The following is a 14,726-nucleotide window of genomic DNA, read 5'->3' on the forward strand; positions in this document are numbered from 1 at the left end:
TGTACATGCATCTCTCTCTGTTTCCTGAGTGAAAGAGGGGAGCAGGAAGGCTGAAAGAGAGCGGCAGAGACAGAAAATCAACTCAGGGATCAAATGACAACAAACAGATCATGCAGGAGCGGAGGTCCCTTTGAACCTTCCCGGTGCGGAAGTCAGCTTTTTTTCCTGAGCCCGCTCTCTCTCTCTCTCTCTCTTTTCTTTTCTTTTTTTTAAACACTCACTTTCCCCTCCTCCCATTTCCACCGGAGATAAGCTTTCAACACACTAAGCCCCGTAAAAACAGGCCCATGAGTGTTTAAGCTGAGACCAGTCTGCAAAGATGTCCTAACGTGCGGCGCTGCATCAGGCCGCCGCCGCCGCTTCCCACTCTCTGTGTGGTCACAACATGCTCAGTGGCAGCAATGATCATGCAGTGTGTGGTGAGATTATTTCAGGCAAATTACACAATCAGCATTTCAAATGTAACACAATGTGAAAACAACTATCACAAGCAAAAACTATCATTTTATTCAAGTCCTCCCTGGAAATACTGTCCGTGTATTCTATGGTTTAGTTTCTACTGTGTGCAGTTACTTTACTGTCGGACAAGAAAAGTACACAAATGTATGTTTTTGTGTGTCTGTGAGTGTCCAAAAGTCTGGTTATCAGAGGCTGAATAAGAGCTTCTGACATTTTTAATGTCCAAAAATTCACCTGACGCAAAGACACCAGCGGTCAAAAATACTCTGACAGACGAGAGGTTTGTTGGTGCCAAATCTGTACGGCGTTTGTAAAAATTTAAATAAGTGCAATAAACCATTTTGTAATTTTTGACCTTTTGGTGATGCACTGCTATTCTGAAGGTTTTAAAGGTAGGGTAGGAGATTTTGAAAGTAAACACACGCCCCTTTCTCTAGGAGCTCACCCCGAAGCCACGCCTCCCAATCACATGGACGCGCATTACCTGAAGACGAGCTGCGGTCTGTGACTTCGGCCATCATGCACGTACCTCTCTGGTGCACGCAGAGCAGGAAGAGAGTGACAACCAGCCAATACTCTGCGCAGGGTCCAGAGGAGGATTGGCTGATGTTCTTAGCGTTTTATAGCTTCCACAGATGATTAATATTCTTCGTTTTAAAGCTAAATTGCCGAACTAATTGGATTGTAAAGAGAAGTTACACTAATTTAACAAAAAGTGCATCAGAATGAAATTTCCTACCCTACCTTTAAAGAACCCAGAAAACGTTGAATACCAAAAGAAAATGTGATTTTTTTTAGAGCCTAGTTATCTAACTTTATTGGCTAGAAGCTAATAGCTAGCTACTGTCTCATCAAAGGTGTTGCATGTAGACAACACATCCTCATGAAAAAACGCCCCATTACCACATACAACACATGGTTACAGTGATGATAACGGAACATATGGATGTATTGCCTAAAACACAACATTATCAATATTACCTTAACTGAACATATGATTTACAAATCATAATGCGCACTCAGGAGTCTGAGGTTCAAGTCCCCTGACACCACCAGCTGTTTTGTTTTCACCTGGTATCTGGTTTTGTTTACACCTGCGGATACATTTTAAGCTGAGGACAGACTACGTGATTTTTTTTGCCTGATTATCTGATATCCAGTCACGCAAAGTCTGCAGCAGTCTGCACTGGTGGGGAACAGTCGGAGCAGATATCAACCTGATGTTGTTCCCGGTGAGGACGGGTTGAGCTGAGTAAAATATCATTCCAAACATCAGTCATAAATATGGAGGCAGAAGCTTTGATATGAGAGGCCAACAGATATAGTGCATTATGTAATTTAAATGTTTACTTTTCAGCGCCGCTGTAATAAAGATGAGGAGCGGTTTGGTCATGTTTACATGTGACTGGCTGACAGAAGCAGGTTTTTAAAGCCTTCTGGCAAACAGGAGTCGTTTTTCCAGCCGTGGAAAAGTCAAACATAAACAAACATCGGCCACAGGTTTTCATGTTTACCTGACCCCCTGTGCAGCCATTTGCACAGGTGTCACATGGTGTGTGTGTGTGTATGTGCATGTAAAATAAACTGCAATCAATTATAGTTAAAGCTGTATGTTCAGAGAGCCTGACTGTAACTCAATAGGCGTGGGTGCAGGATCCTCCTCTCCTCTCCTGCCTTCGTTCTCTACACTCCCTCCTCCTCCTTTGTCCCTGGCCTCTGTTTATCGCTTCATCCTCTGAAGAGGGTTAAGGGGGAATTTCCGAAAAGATAATCCTGTTTTTCAGAGATAGGTAGGAAGCGGCAGGAAAGAGACGAGGGAGGAGGAGAAGAGAGGCTCTCAATTCAGTTGGGAGCTAAAAGACAATGTTTGCTTTCCGCCTTGTGCCAGCTAGGAGGCAACAGCTTCACCATGTGTGCTGCTAAACCATGAAGCTCGTGCTCATTGATGAGCGCCTGAAAACAGAGAGAAAAATATTTTGCGAATAAGGCAACAAGAAAGAGCCAGAAAGCTCTACTCTCATTAAACTAACCTGTATCAAAACCCCTGCAGGTAAACGGGCTCTGTCCACAGACAGTACATGATTTTACGTCTTCCAGCCTGCAGGATAAAGCCATGCACATCTATGGAAACAGCACAATCCTGGCTGGAAGCAGACAGAACTATAAAAGCAGAAATACAAAATGAAATAAAATAAAATAATAAAATGTAATGCTCATTGATTGAAAAAGTCACCTCAGGTGTTAATATCCTGGGGGAAAAAAAACATATATGCTCCATATTCTGTACGAAATTCTGCAAAAAGCTGCAGAATTGTTTACTCCTGGTTGCATATAAATCAGTCACGGCTTCCTAGATGCACCAGGAAATACAGAATTTTTGGTTTTAGGGTTCTGAAAATCAGTTTTTATGACAAATGTTCTTCATGCCTGCAGCAGACAAACAGATATAAACATCATCTAATAAAAAGGCCAATATCTATTATAGCTTGACGAGTCATTACATGTGTCTAATAACCACTAAGAGAACATGGCTTCTACAGCTGTAAACTCAAGGACAAATACACAAACACACACACGGCTCAGCAGTAAACTGCGGCCATGCATTCGCCTGGTGGCAGGTCCGGCAATAAGAGCTCCTTCCTCAGTATCAACAGGAAGCCCCTCCTCTATAGGAAGCTATTAACATGTTATGGGATCATGTTCACAGGGCACTGAAAACCACACACACACACACAGCGCACTTGTGTTCACTGTAAAACAAGGTCTGTGTGCACTTAATGACATCGAAGTGGAAGTGAAGGTGGAAATTGGTCATTAACTGCTGCCATGTGACTCCCTCCTGCTTCTGTAGCCGGCCCGGTTTGTTTGTTTGTGAGTTTTCACTCCTGGACCGGTGCTGTCGCCTCTAAGTGAACAGCACAACAAATCTGTCATCTTACAGTGCAACACCTTACAAAACAAGAACGTTTAGGGTTTTTATTACAGCAGAGAATCATTCAGGTTTCCAGAGTTTGTAAAATGAAGTGACGTTTGGGCTCTTCATGACCAAAAGTAAATGGACGCTACATTAGCACGCTGCTGCAGTTCAGCAGCTGATGATTGTTTGCATTACTGACTGACTCCAATCAATGTACTGTGATAAAAAACAAGTGATACACTAGACAGCCAAAAGTATGTGGACAGCCAGCCACCAAATGTGTTCGCTGGCCTCAGGTCAGATCAGGACAGGCACGCCAAAGAGGGAAGAGAATTTCATTGAGCTTTGTTTTGTGCCAACAAACGCACAATGTCACCATCTCACTCATGATGTGCCCTAAAGCTGCAACAATTAGTCAATGATTGGTGATTTACACTAGTCAGTCCGTAACACATCAGAAAAACAGAGCGGCTAAAGCTGCACATGGTGTCCGTTTACTTTTGGTCACATACTGTACGTAGACTGGATCTTTGGTAGTGAATAGAGGATTTCTTCCTTCCCTCTTTCCACAGCACCAAAGATGTCGCTGAGGACACAAATAGGAATACGGCTCTAAAATTACAGTTTTCCATTTTAAATGGTTTTTGAATTTCATCCAGTCATGCTGCATGACTTCTTATGTCACATGAAACAGCAGGTCTTCAAACCCACTTTATGTAACTAGGGGGGGGGGGGGGGGAGTGAAGGATGTGGTGAGGACGCCAACAGCAGCCAGTGTAGAGCTCCCCCTTTGTGTGGCTTTTTTATGGCTTCCTCCCACCTCGGCCACATCGCTCAACCACATCTCCGCCGCTGGAAAAACATAAACAGCCGTCGCCGTCTGAGCACTGGGCCGGCCGTAAATCTGGATATTTGACAATGACATGGGCGTTGACACTTCACTGCTTTTAGCCCGTTTTTTATGAATGCATGCTCAAAACTATATATTAGCTTTCATTCATTTATTATATTAACTTATTTGAGGCTTTATGAGCACAGCTTGCATTTAAACATGACATTGTGATTTTGCAAAAAATTCAATAAAAATACAGAAGCACCGGGCTGTTAAAACACCTGCTAACTCACAAATATACACATGTAAACAAACACACAAAGAAGTCGCACGGCAGACAAGCACCGTCTGTTTTCATAGCTGCAGCTGTCCTGTGCGCACACACACACACACACACACACACACAGGGAATGTCTGCTTGTCTGTACAGCTGGATGTCCTTAAGAGGTGCAGACAGACATGGAGAAATATGTCGGTATTACACACACACAGAAAATTGGTCATGATTAACCCTCTGACCCCTGAGAAAGACCACCAGAGTGGACATCTAAAAAATGTCACACACACACATATGTTTTTAGCCGTTTGGCGGTTGACACAGTTTTTGTGAGTCTGAGCGAGGATGAGGTCATCCTAAAGAGAAGTGGACAGGCGAGCCGTCCGTCCCCTCGCTCTCCATCCTCCGCCTGTCTCCCGACGCTCTCATGTCCTTGAATATCTGTGACTGGTGGAGGAGACACTCCTTCAACTTGTCCTCAGTCAGGGTGAGACGCTCCTCCAGCACTGAAACCGTCTGCATGAGGTGGAGCAGCAGGGGATGGGTGGAGGATGTGAACACACAGCAGTGAGACAATCATTATACAGGATGCTGTCTCAAACACAAAATTAACAAATGAAGCCATAAAAACCTGCTTCTAACTGTTTAATTGTGTGTTTTTTTTGCCTCTTTTTGGTCACACACACATCACCCAGCAGCTTGCTGCAGGGCTGGGACATGGAAACTACTGCGAAGTGTCACAAACAGCAGTTTCTGGAGTGACCACTGGGGGCAGGATTCAAAAATAAGCCCTTCATGTTAAAATGTTTAAATTCACAGCAGAGATAAGGATGTTTTGCATAATCAGTATGAGATATAAGACAGTATGAAGGACCTGTTGCTGCATGTGCCTCCACCTTGCTGCATTCACACTCACCTGTGTGAGGATATCCAACTGTTGGACAATATGCTGCAGGGTTGAGTCCAGACTCGCAGGATGCCCGGAGAGGACTTCCAATGGGTGCGTCTGCACCGTGTCCTCTTCCTCTTCCTCTCTCCTTCCTCTTCCTCCCCCGCTGGGCACAGTCCTCTTCCCAGCACTCGAACCAGCCCAACCACCACCCTCGGTCTTCGTCCATTCTTCAACTCTTGACCCGGCGTTGTGACGTGCAGACAAACCGTTGGAGTGGTGAGTGCTGGCGGTGGCGGTGGCGGTCTTTGTGGGCGTCAAGCGCGTCCAACTGTTTAAGAGCTGGAGATGAAAGCAAAAGAGAATTTTTGTCATAAGTGCTTCTCTCAAATCTGCCACGAATTGTATCGCACAAGAAACCCACATTAAATCAAATCTGACACGTACTTAAGGACGTGTCAGTGAAAACAATGGCCTCTTAACAATAATGCCCCATTAAAGGGCCCGGCTGACTCCAGCTCCCTGCTGGAGTGAACAGGAAGCACAGAAGAGATATAATTCTGTGGAGGATTTAGGTGTGTTCTGCTCAGCCTACAAGCATAAAAGGAAAGATTTCACCTCTCTCTCCATGTTTGCCATGTACCGGAATCAAAGTGTGAGAGAATAAATCTGAGGTGATATTTATCCTGACTAATATGCCACAGCAACACTGTGCATCCTTCCTGTTTTATTGTCAGCCGAGCAGGCCTTGAGCTTGTTGCGACTTGGCAGACTGAGGAAGGTGGATGACTCACACTGCTGGATGACTGACTGAACGGCAGACTCTGTGACCGACTGACCACCTCCCTCACTCTCACCGAGAGACACGTTCACAAGGTTTATTTGCACTGTAAGACGCAGAGAGCTGCAGCCACCAAGTGTTTCATTTTGTTGTTTTTTTGGCCTTTACTTTTAGTGAGAACAAAGACACATGGAGAGAGAGAGAGAGAGAGAGAGCATGAAGCTAACCAGGGAGACGTTTTCTTTGTCAATTATCGGAGATGACAAACATGGCATCTCTACAGCAGAGGTTCAGTATTCTAGAGTCGAAGGACGCCTGTCCAACTTTTCAGAGTTTGATGATCAAGCCAGAAACTTTCTGTTGAATACATCTGAATGTGGAGTATTTCTTTAAAGTTTAGAACTGGACTTTAAAGCTGCTGCTACCTCCACATGTTCATCCCGGACTTCACAGCTTAAAGTATGGCTACTTACACAAGCAGCGGACAATAAGGCAGCATTAGGAGGAAGAGGAGGGCTTGCAGTGTAGAGCTCTTTATTAATAATGTGGAGCAAAGTCATAGTAATTCAAATGTGAAAGGTGGTGTGGGGGTGTAGGTGCTGCATGGAGGAAGAGAAGAGGAGGTGAAATAAATGTGAGGGATGTGTCAGGAGGATGAAGGAGGAAGGAAGAGGAGGGTGTCACACATTCCAGGCCTAATGCATGGAGCAATCGATTCCGGCTTGCTTCCTGCACACTATCCTCACTTCAAAGAGAGCATGGAGGGAGGCAGCAGAGGGAGGAGGATGGAGGAGGATGGAGGACAAAGCTGTCAGTGTGTGGATGGTGGCTCTTGCTATCTGTTGCTTTCTCTCTGTATTTTCACCCTTGTTGCCCGCCGCCCCCTCCTCCCCCTCCTCGGCTACATCTGGTTAACATCTGCTCAGCTCATTTACGCTCATGTGATCCAGACCTCCATCTTTCTGTGCCTCCCCTCCTCCGCCAGGAAGTTTGGGTGCAATCAAATGTTTAACAGGCAAGGTATCCCAGCTGGCCTGTGTGTCAATCAATGCATGCACACACACACACACACACACACACACACACAGCAGCAGACTTGACATTAAAAGCTCTGCTGGTTTGTTGCATGTCTGTCAAGATGATTTGAAAACCCTGTTTACAAAGGTGCCATAAATAAAAAATAAAGTTACTGCATAATTATTATTACAAATGTCCGAGTCCTTTTTGCATCCAGCAGAGCCACGCAGAGCTGAAGCGTTAACAAGAACCTCATAATTTAAAGGGTAATTTACGAGATTAAATCATGTCTGTTAAGCGCTGCAGACTGTCAGGGGTCACGGCTCGCTGTAATGGTGGTCAGCGGTGGCAGGAATGTGGTGATGGCGTGCTGCCAGCCACGGTTTCTATTCGATGGGAGATGAGTGGGTGGTTAGGTTGGGGTTGCAGAGCAGAGCGGAGCGGAGCAGGAACTGGCTCCTGTTATAATAAAGAGGCAGCCACGGTGACATGAGGGAGCCCCGCGGCTGATAGGGAGGCATCAGGATGTGGCCTCTAAGGCCCCGTTCACACTGGAGAAAGTCATTCCAGCTAGAGTAGGATTGAGCCCAGACAGCCTTTAAGCTGGATGCGTTCAGACCTATTTTCAAATCTGGCTAGCACACAGTTGTGTCTGCACTCAATCCGGCTTCATCCAGCATGTTTGCTGTCCTCCAAACCACTAAGTGGCGCCTCGTAATATACAGAGTCCGTTCAGGCCGCGGTAGGACCGCGTGTGTGCATGCGTTGTGCGTTTTTTTTTCCCGTGTCACGCCCCGTGAACCGGAAGTAGCACATCGCTAACCGGAAGTAGCATGTCGCTAGCCGGATTCACAAGCCACATTTGTGTTCACACCTGAGCCACATTTGAGCCAATCCGGCTAGATCCACCTCTCGTGGCTGGATCTAGCCGGATTGAAACCAAACTGGATACTGCCGAATTCGAGGTGTTCACAAAAACCATCTGGATACATCTGGATGCGGCCCTAATCCCGCTTTAGCCAGATTTTTTCCCCCAGTGTGAACGGGGTATAATATCACTAGGGCTGGGTATTACCATCAATTTCCTAGATCGATTCGATTTCGATTCTTAGGGTTTTAAATTGATTAATCACGATTCAATTCGATTCGATTCGATTCAATCTGAATCGATTCAATCTGCTCTTAAATAATGAAAATATACAATACGTTGCAAAATACACGTCTTTATTTTGTAAATTTGACAGTTCACATGTAACTGTAAACAAAACTGTCTTATCCTATTGTATTAAAAAAAGTGCAAATGTAAAAAGTGCTCATATGAATGTTGCAGAAAATTGCACTTTTTACATGAAAAAATTAGTATTAGTATTAAATATTAACAATCGTAGACAGTAAACTTAAACTGTCACACAGAGATCCTTGTTGAGGAAAAGGAGCTCATTGACATTTGCTGACTGTATTTTCATTCGTGTCACATCTTTCACAGATGTATACATCACGGGGATCACAGTTTCATTCAGATGTTTACGCTGCACCATAACGTAGTGTGGTTCGAGCATCTGAATGAGCTGCCGGAATCCTTCAGTTTCCACTGCCGAGTATGGGCGTAAATCTCTGCAAACAAAAGTTGCGATGGCCTCTGTTGTCTTTATGGGCCACGGAGACTCTGACGGTAATGCTGGCAGGTCCTTCAGTTTCTTTTGTTTTGCTCCGGGCGGTGTACTGTCGGAAGCTAAGTTTAGCGTAGTGTGGTACCTTGTCAGGTGGTTTCTGAGGTTTGTAGTAAACCTACAATAACTGAGCTCTGATTGGCATATCTTGCAAACTACCTTGGTTTTATCAAGCTCTTCGTCCTTTGTCCTTTTAAACTTGAAATGATTCCACACTTCGGATTTCATTTGGGATGGCTTGCCGAGCGGTGTTTTCCCTGCCTTAGCCATTTTGGCTGCGTGCCTGAATGACGCGACGTACGACTGCGCAGCTGCGTCATCACGCACCAGAGCGCTGAGGGAGGAAAATCACACAACACAAAAAAACTCGATCTCATGCCCTGTGAATCGATAGTGCAAAATTTAAATGGAATCGATCCGAAATCGATTAAATCGATTTTTTTACCCAGCCCTAAATATCACTCCAATCTGTGTAATGTGAATGGCACAGACTGTTGACAAACTGACAGGAGTTAATGCTAATCAGCGACTATTCATTCACAACTTGACTGCAGCAGATTTACCTACAATGGCAGCACTGTCAGAGGAGCGATCCAAACTAAAATGTTAATGTTTTCATGATCAAAAGGATCCTCGAGAGAAAACAGATCACAAATAGCCTCCACTCCTCAGTCTAACCACAGATGTCTGATCAAAAACATGATTAGCATGAGCTCCAGAATTAGCCGCACTCTCTCTCTCTCTCTCTCTCTTTGGGCAGGAAACCTCCGACACTCTGACCCTCACATAAAAAAGCTGTTTGATCTTAATTGAGGAGCCTCTCAGATGTAGCACATCCTCTCCCTGCTCCACCTGAAGCCACACACTCATCTTCAAGAACCAATTTTCATGTTTATTATTACCGGACGTAAAAAAAAAAAATCCTCCTCCTAATGAGGTGAAGTTTCTCCAAACCAGGTCAGTGTCATTTAAAAAAAATGATTAAAAATTTATGCACATCTTATTGATGAGATTTTTAGAGGAGAGGTCAGAGCCTCCCGTCCACAGGAGAGGACACAGCTGTGCTCTCCATCCCTGAGATGTTTAGTATTCACACTGCCCTCGTGAAGACAGGCACCGGCTGTGTTTTATCATATTGCGACAAACACTGTGAGGAAGATTTAAGCATTAAAGCTAAAACTCCAGTGAGAACCTGTGACTCAGTGTTCTTAAATGTTCTAACACAAAGGATAAAATCTACTGCAACACAAGTCGTTCAAGGCCCAAACTGTGTGAATATGACGAGCAGGTGAAAGACTCACCTAGGTGAATATTCATCACAAATTATAATATACACAAACACAAATTACATTTTAAGGGTTTAGTTCTCACAGATGTTCTCACATCTATGGCAACAAGGGAAAAACAGAGGACACACACACGTCTCTGTGCACGTTTAGAAAGACAGTGTCCAGTGTTTCATTTGTAGAAAGCCTGCAGAGTGGCCGAGCATGTGGTGTCGATGGACATCACATCTAAAGCTTGGTTATGTTCTCTGGAGGCTTCAAGCTGCAACCTCTGGTGTTCGAAACTGCAGTTCACCTCGCAGCCTCTAGGGGCTGGCTCCAAAAGAGAGTCACTTACCATAGACCACCATGTTCAAATGGCCAACTGCACGGCAGAAATAAACATGTTTACAGCCTGATATACAGAAAACCAAAAATGACTCGAATGAGTATCACATCAAACATGTGATAAAAGGAGTGGCGGCGGGGTTACTATCAAGTACTGCCGCCACTCCTTTCCCTCCTGACCCTCCTTTCCTGCATCAGACAGTCTGGTCTTGTGATGGGAAGGCAGCGTTCCCTGGTCACCGGATGCCATGTAATGCCATTAATAAAGAAGCAGGCTCTGTGGCGGAAGGAAATCCTCGCTAAAAGTAATAATAAATAAATAAATTAAAAAGAGGGAGTAGCTGGGCCTGACCCTCGTCTGACAGCAGAGTGATTTTTCACTCGGCAACCACCAACACCACCCATATACAGCTGGAGTCATGCTGGTGAATTCCTCCCTCGATTGTTTACAGCGTACTTTGTCTTAAATTGCCTATTTCCCTATTTCCATACTTATATGTGCCGTTTCGAGTCCATAAGTGTGTCAATATTCAGAGCATCGGTCGGTTGAGGAGCTGAGTCTGACACAAAGGAGGCTTTGAACCATCGATGGTCGTCATTTAGGGAAAGATGAACACATTTAAAACAGTCCTGCAGGAAAACAGTGGACGGCGCAGTGTGTCTGATCAGGAATTCAAACAGGAACTCTCATCACAAACAAACTAACATCCTCCTCTCCTCTGCTGCGTGAACAGAAATTCAGGCGGCTTGGATTCAACTGACATCTGCCAACGGGCGTGTTCCATCCACACCTATAAACTAGAATCATTTCTCTCCGTGCGAACACAGACAACCAGGAAAACAAGCACGTGGTCACATGATTTCTTTGTCAGAGGTGCGGCATTACATCCACTTGATTCTTCATCCTCGCTCCCTTTTTTTTTTTTTGTGTCTGCCTCCCACACTCTCTAATGAAAAGATCCTCACACACACAAAGAAGCAGTAAACACCTTAACCTTGTCCTCCCATGATTCAGCGGGGCATGCAAAAGAAGCTAAAGGGTACATAAACTTAACGAAAGTCAAGCATACAGAAGAGCAACTGCTCCTGGAACTAATAACAACACACATTCTGACACACACACACACACCTTTATAGAAACACAGCCAGGCAAAGTGAGCGTAAATAAAAACAAGTTCCACTGAATGGATGCCACAGCAACTCATTCATAACACATTCTGAGCCTTTAAGCACCAAGAGTCCTCACTGTCTGGATGAGCCGCTGAACCACAGTGTCAGTATTTATTTGATAATTTATGCATGAAATGCCGCTGTTGGACAGAAGGTGTGGATGGAAGTGTCGAGACTAGCGCATGGAGAGTTTTCTTTTCAAGGACATGAGACATTTTTGGCAGGAAACTACATTAATAAAGTGAATCTTCTAAAATAACCATATGTCTAAAACTGCGTCAGAATATTGGATCTTCCATTTAAAGCTACACTGCAGAACAAAAGCTGCCTGCAACAACACCCATAGGTCTCTGACAACAGGTTTTGAAGTTCAGTATGGCCGTTACCCTCTTGGCAATCCTAAAGCGGGTAGCACAAGATCTGAGGTGTCATGATTATGCGTAGATTTCAGCACAGATATCATTCTTTTTGCTGTAAAGTGGGGGACCTAACACTAACGGATCCCCTTATCCTCAGCACTTGTCACTCGACTTGCTTCATATCACCAAGAAACACATCGTTATATCATCCTGAGGGGTGCTAATGATCCTGGAAACACACCAAACTCAGATGACAGAAGAAAATGCAGCACTGAACCTGAAACCTGAATAAACATTCCAAACCTGGTGAAGCTCTTTAGTGTATTAATGTGAAACATGTAGGTACTTGCACTGATCAGGTCACAGGTTACCACTCATGTTAGACAATTATGCTAAAAATGAACCCACACAGCAGGCCTTTGGATGAAAGCATCCTTCTAAAAAAAAGGGTTGCTAAGTGTTCATTAAAAACATGGTCAAGCACTCTGGGTGTAGGTGTGCAAACAGGCTTTGTTCGCCATCAGGATTTTTATTTTGTACCACAACTCATCACGTGCTAGTCTATCTTTATTACCTGCATTTGGTCTGAAGATTTATTCCCACTGCTTGAAGAGGAATGAGTCACACTGGAGTACATGTCGTGATCTGGCTGAATAGCCCTCATTACCGCCAGTGTTGTGATTCCAAAACAACAAACTAGCGTCCATGCTGAATGGGCTGCAAACCTTATTAAAGGTTTAGAGCTGCAGCACATTTTACAAATAAAGAGATCAGACTGAAACAAAGACAAAAATACTAGTATGCAGCACACACACTGCGTCTGATACAGGCTGGCAGACAGTTATGTACATCGGTGTAATCACATTACAGCCGCCCAGGTGTTAATTCAATCATTCCAGCTCGGCTGTGGTTTTGAAGCAGTGTCCTGCCAATGATCTGGTGTCCCTGTGCCCGTTTTTTGAAGAGGACGCTCCACCCGCTTATGTAACAACATCATGCCAAAGATGAGTCATCGTCATGGGACACGGAGGTTAGGCTTCCTGCAGTTTCCATGAGAAGCAGCGATGCAGTTGTGAAAACATACATGGTTACATACAAGGACACTGAAGCACACGCAAACAACACAAGCGACGCACAAGCTGCAACAAACCTTTTGTGCTATTGGTGCTCTGGTGTAGTCCTGCAATAAACGGACAGTTTTTTTTTTTTTCCACACACAGACCATGTGATATGTGATATGCTATATCACATGCTAGGTGCTAGTAGAGTGGCTGTTGCAGGGTTTTTTATTAATAGTATGATTATCATAAAAAGCAGCTTCTTCTCCATTTTGTTGGTCTTGCACCAACCAGCAAGTTTTACATACAAACAGCGCGGTGAATATCTGAAAACCTCGACACGATCTCTTTTCAAATGTCAATATTAAATCCATATAACAACTTTCTATGGAAGCAGCGACTGAGTTGAAGGTAACGCTTCACAATAATCCTTTGTGGATACTGCAAGCACCACGAGCGCAGCACACACACACACACACACAGAAGGTCAAACCTGAACTCCTGAGTCGTGCAGTAAATTTACCACTTATTTGATAACTTAATTTTCACTTGTATTTTAAAATCACCCACGAGGGAGGAAAGCTTCTCCTTTCAACAGTGATTACAGCTCAGGCATGTAGCTGTGTGTGTGTGTGTGTGTGCGCACAAGTCAACAAGTCATCCATACAACGGTGATGTTAGGCAGGCATGCTGTGGCGGAAATAAACAAGCATGTGTGGCGGCGTGGCTGTAATGCATGTGAACAGGAAGCTATTAACATGGCATTACCAGGCCAACAAGGGGCAGGAAATTAAATTCCGCTGCCTCTGAGAAGGCTGCGTCCCAGCCCTCCCTCCTCGTAGGTAATTGATTATCATGGCTTTTCCACAAGCTCCTGTGCTCATATGAATTTTCCACTTGAACCTTCTACATGTCTTACATTATTAAAGCTGAACATAATCATCACTAAGCTTCCAGAATGAACCAGGAAATCTGGGTTTAATTTTAAACACTACGGTTCATTCGCTGCTGTATTACTAAATAATGCAACAGGAGCTTCATTTAAACTTTTCCAAAACTTCTAATGTTGACTTTTGTGATGATATTTCACATGTGCATCAACATAAACCTTCCTGTGGGTCCTTCACAGTCCAACACACTCCCATCGGATAAAGTGAAATAGTCAATTTTCATGTGCACTGACAGGTGGCGCCATTCATGCTAATGCCGGGCGGCACAATTAAATTTTTTTTTTTTTTAAATTTTGAAATACTTTAATAATCCCATCAGGGTAATTGCAGCAAAGAGCGCCACACACCAGTGAGTGCACTGGAGGCAATGTGGGTAAAGTGCCTTGCCCAAGGACACACAACAAAGACTAGGGAGGACTTGGGATCGAACCCCAACCTTCCGGTTTTTGGACAACCGTGTTTAACGACTGAGCCCTGCTGCCCTAATTTAATTCATTTTAAATGGATTGTCTTTAAAGCCTGCATTGTCTGATTGTCTTTCTTCTTCTTCTCAGTAGGCCGGACACAAACCCAGGGCTCCTGGTTAAAGGTTTAGTGCAGGTTAGAGCCATCTGGCACCATTCTCACTTTCCAACACGCTTCATACTGTGGTCGTCATGTACAAAGCTGGACGATTCCTGTGAGCGCGCACTAGAGTGAGTGATTATATTAACATTTTCCAATTAGCTACTGTC

The 14,726-nt window shown here is 44.3% G+C and overlaps 1 protein-coding gene across 1 annotated transcript in view; it reads right to left on the reverse strand.

Moving 5' to 3' along the window:
- Window positions 1-4,338: 4,338 nt before the first annotated feature.
- poc1b (POC1 centriolar protein B) overlaps window positions 4,339-14,726 on the reverse strand; it is a 34,506-nt gene continuing 24,118 nt past the window's right edge. The window contains exons 11-12 of the mRNA XM_028430369.1: window positions 5,402-5,716; window positions 4,339-5,001 (exon numbers count right to left, since the gene is read on the reverse strand). Coding sequence (XP_028286170.1) covers window positions 4,837-5,001; window positions 5,402-5,716 — 480 coding nt within the window. The 3' untranslated portion in view covers window positions 4,339-4,836. The remainder of the gene's footprint in view (window positions 5,002-5,401; window positions 5,717-14,726) is intronic.

The sequence above is a fragment of the Parambassis ranga genome, chromosome 19, assembly GCF_900634625.1.
Source record: "Parambassis ranga chromosome 19, fParRan2.1, whole genome shotgun sequence".
NCBI lineage: Eukaryota > Metazoa > Chordata > Actinopteri > Ambassidae > Parambassis > Parambassis ranga.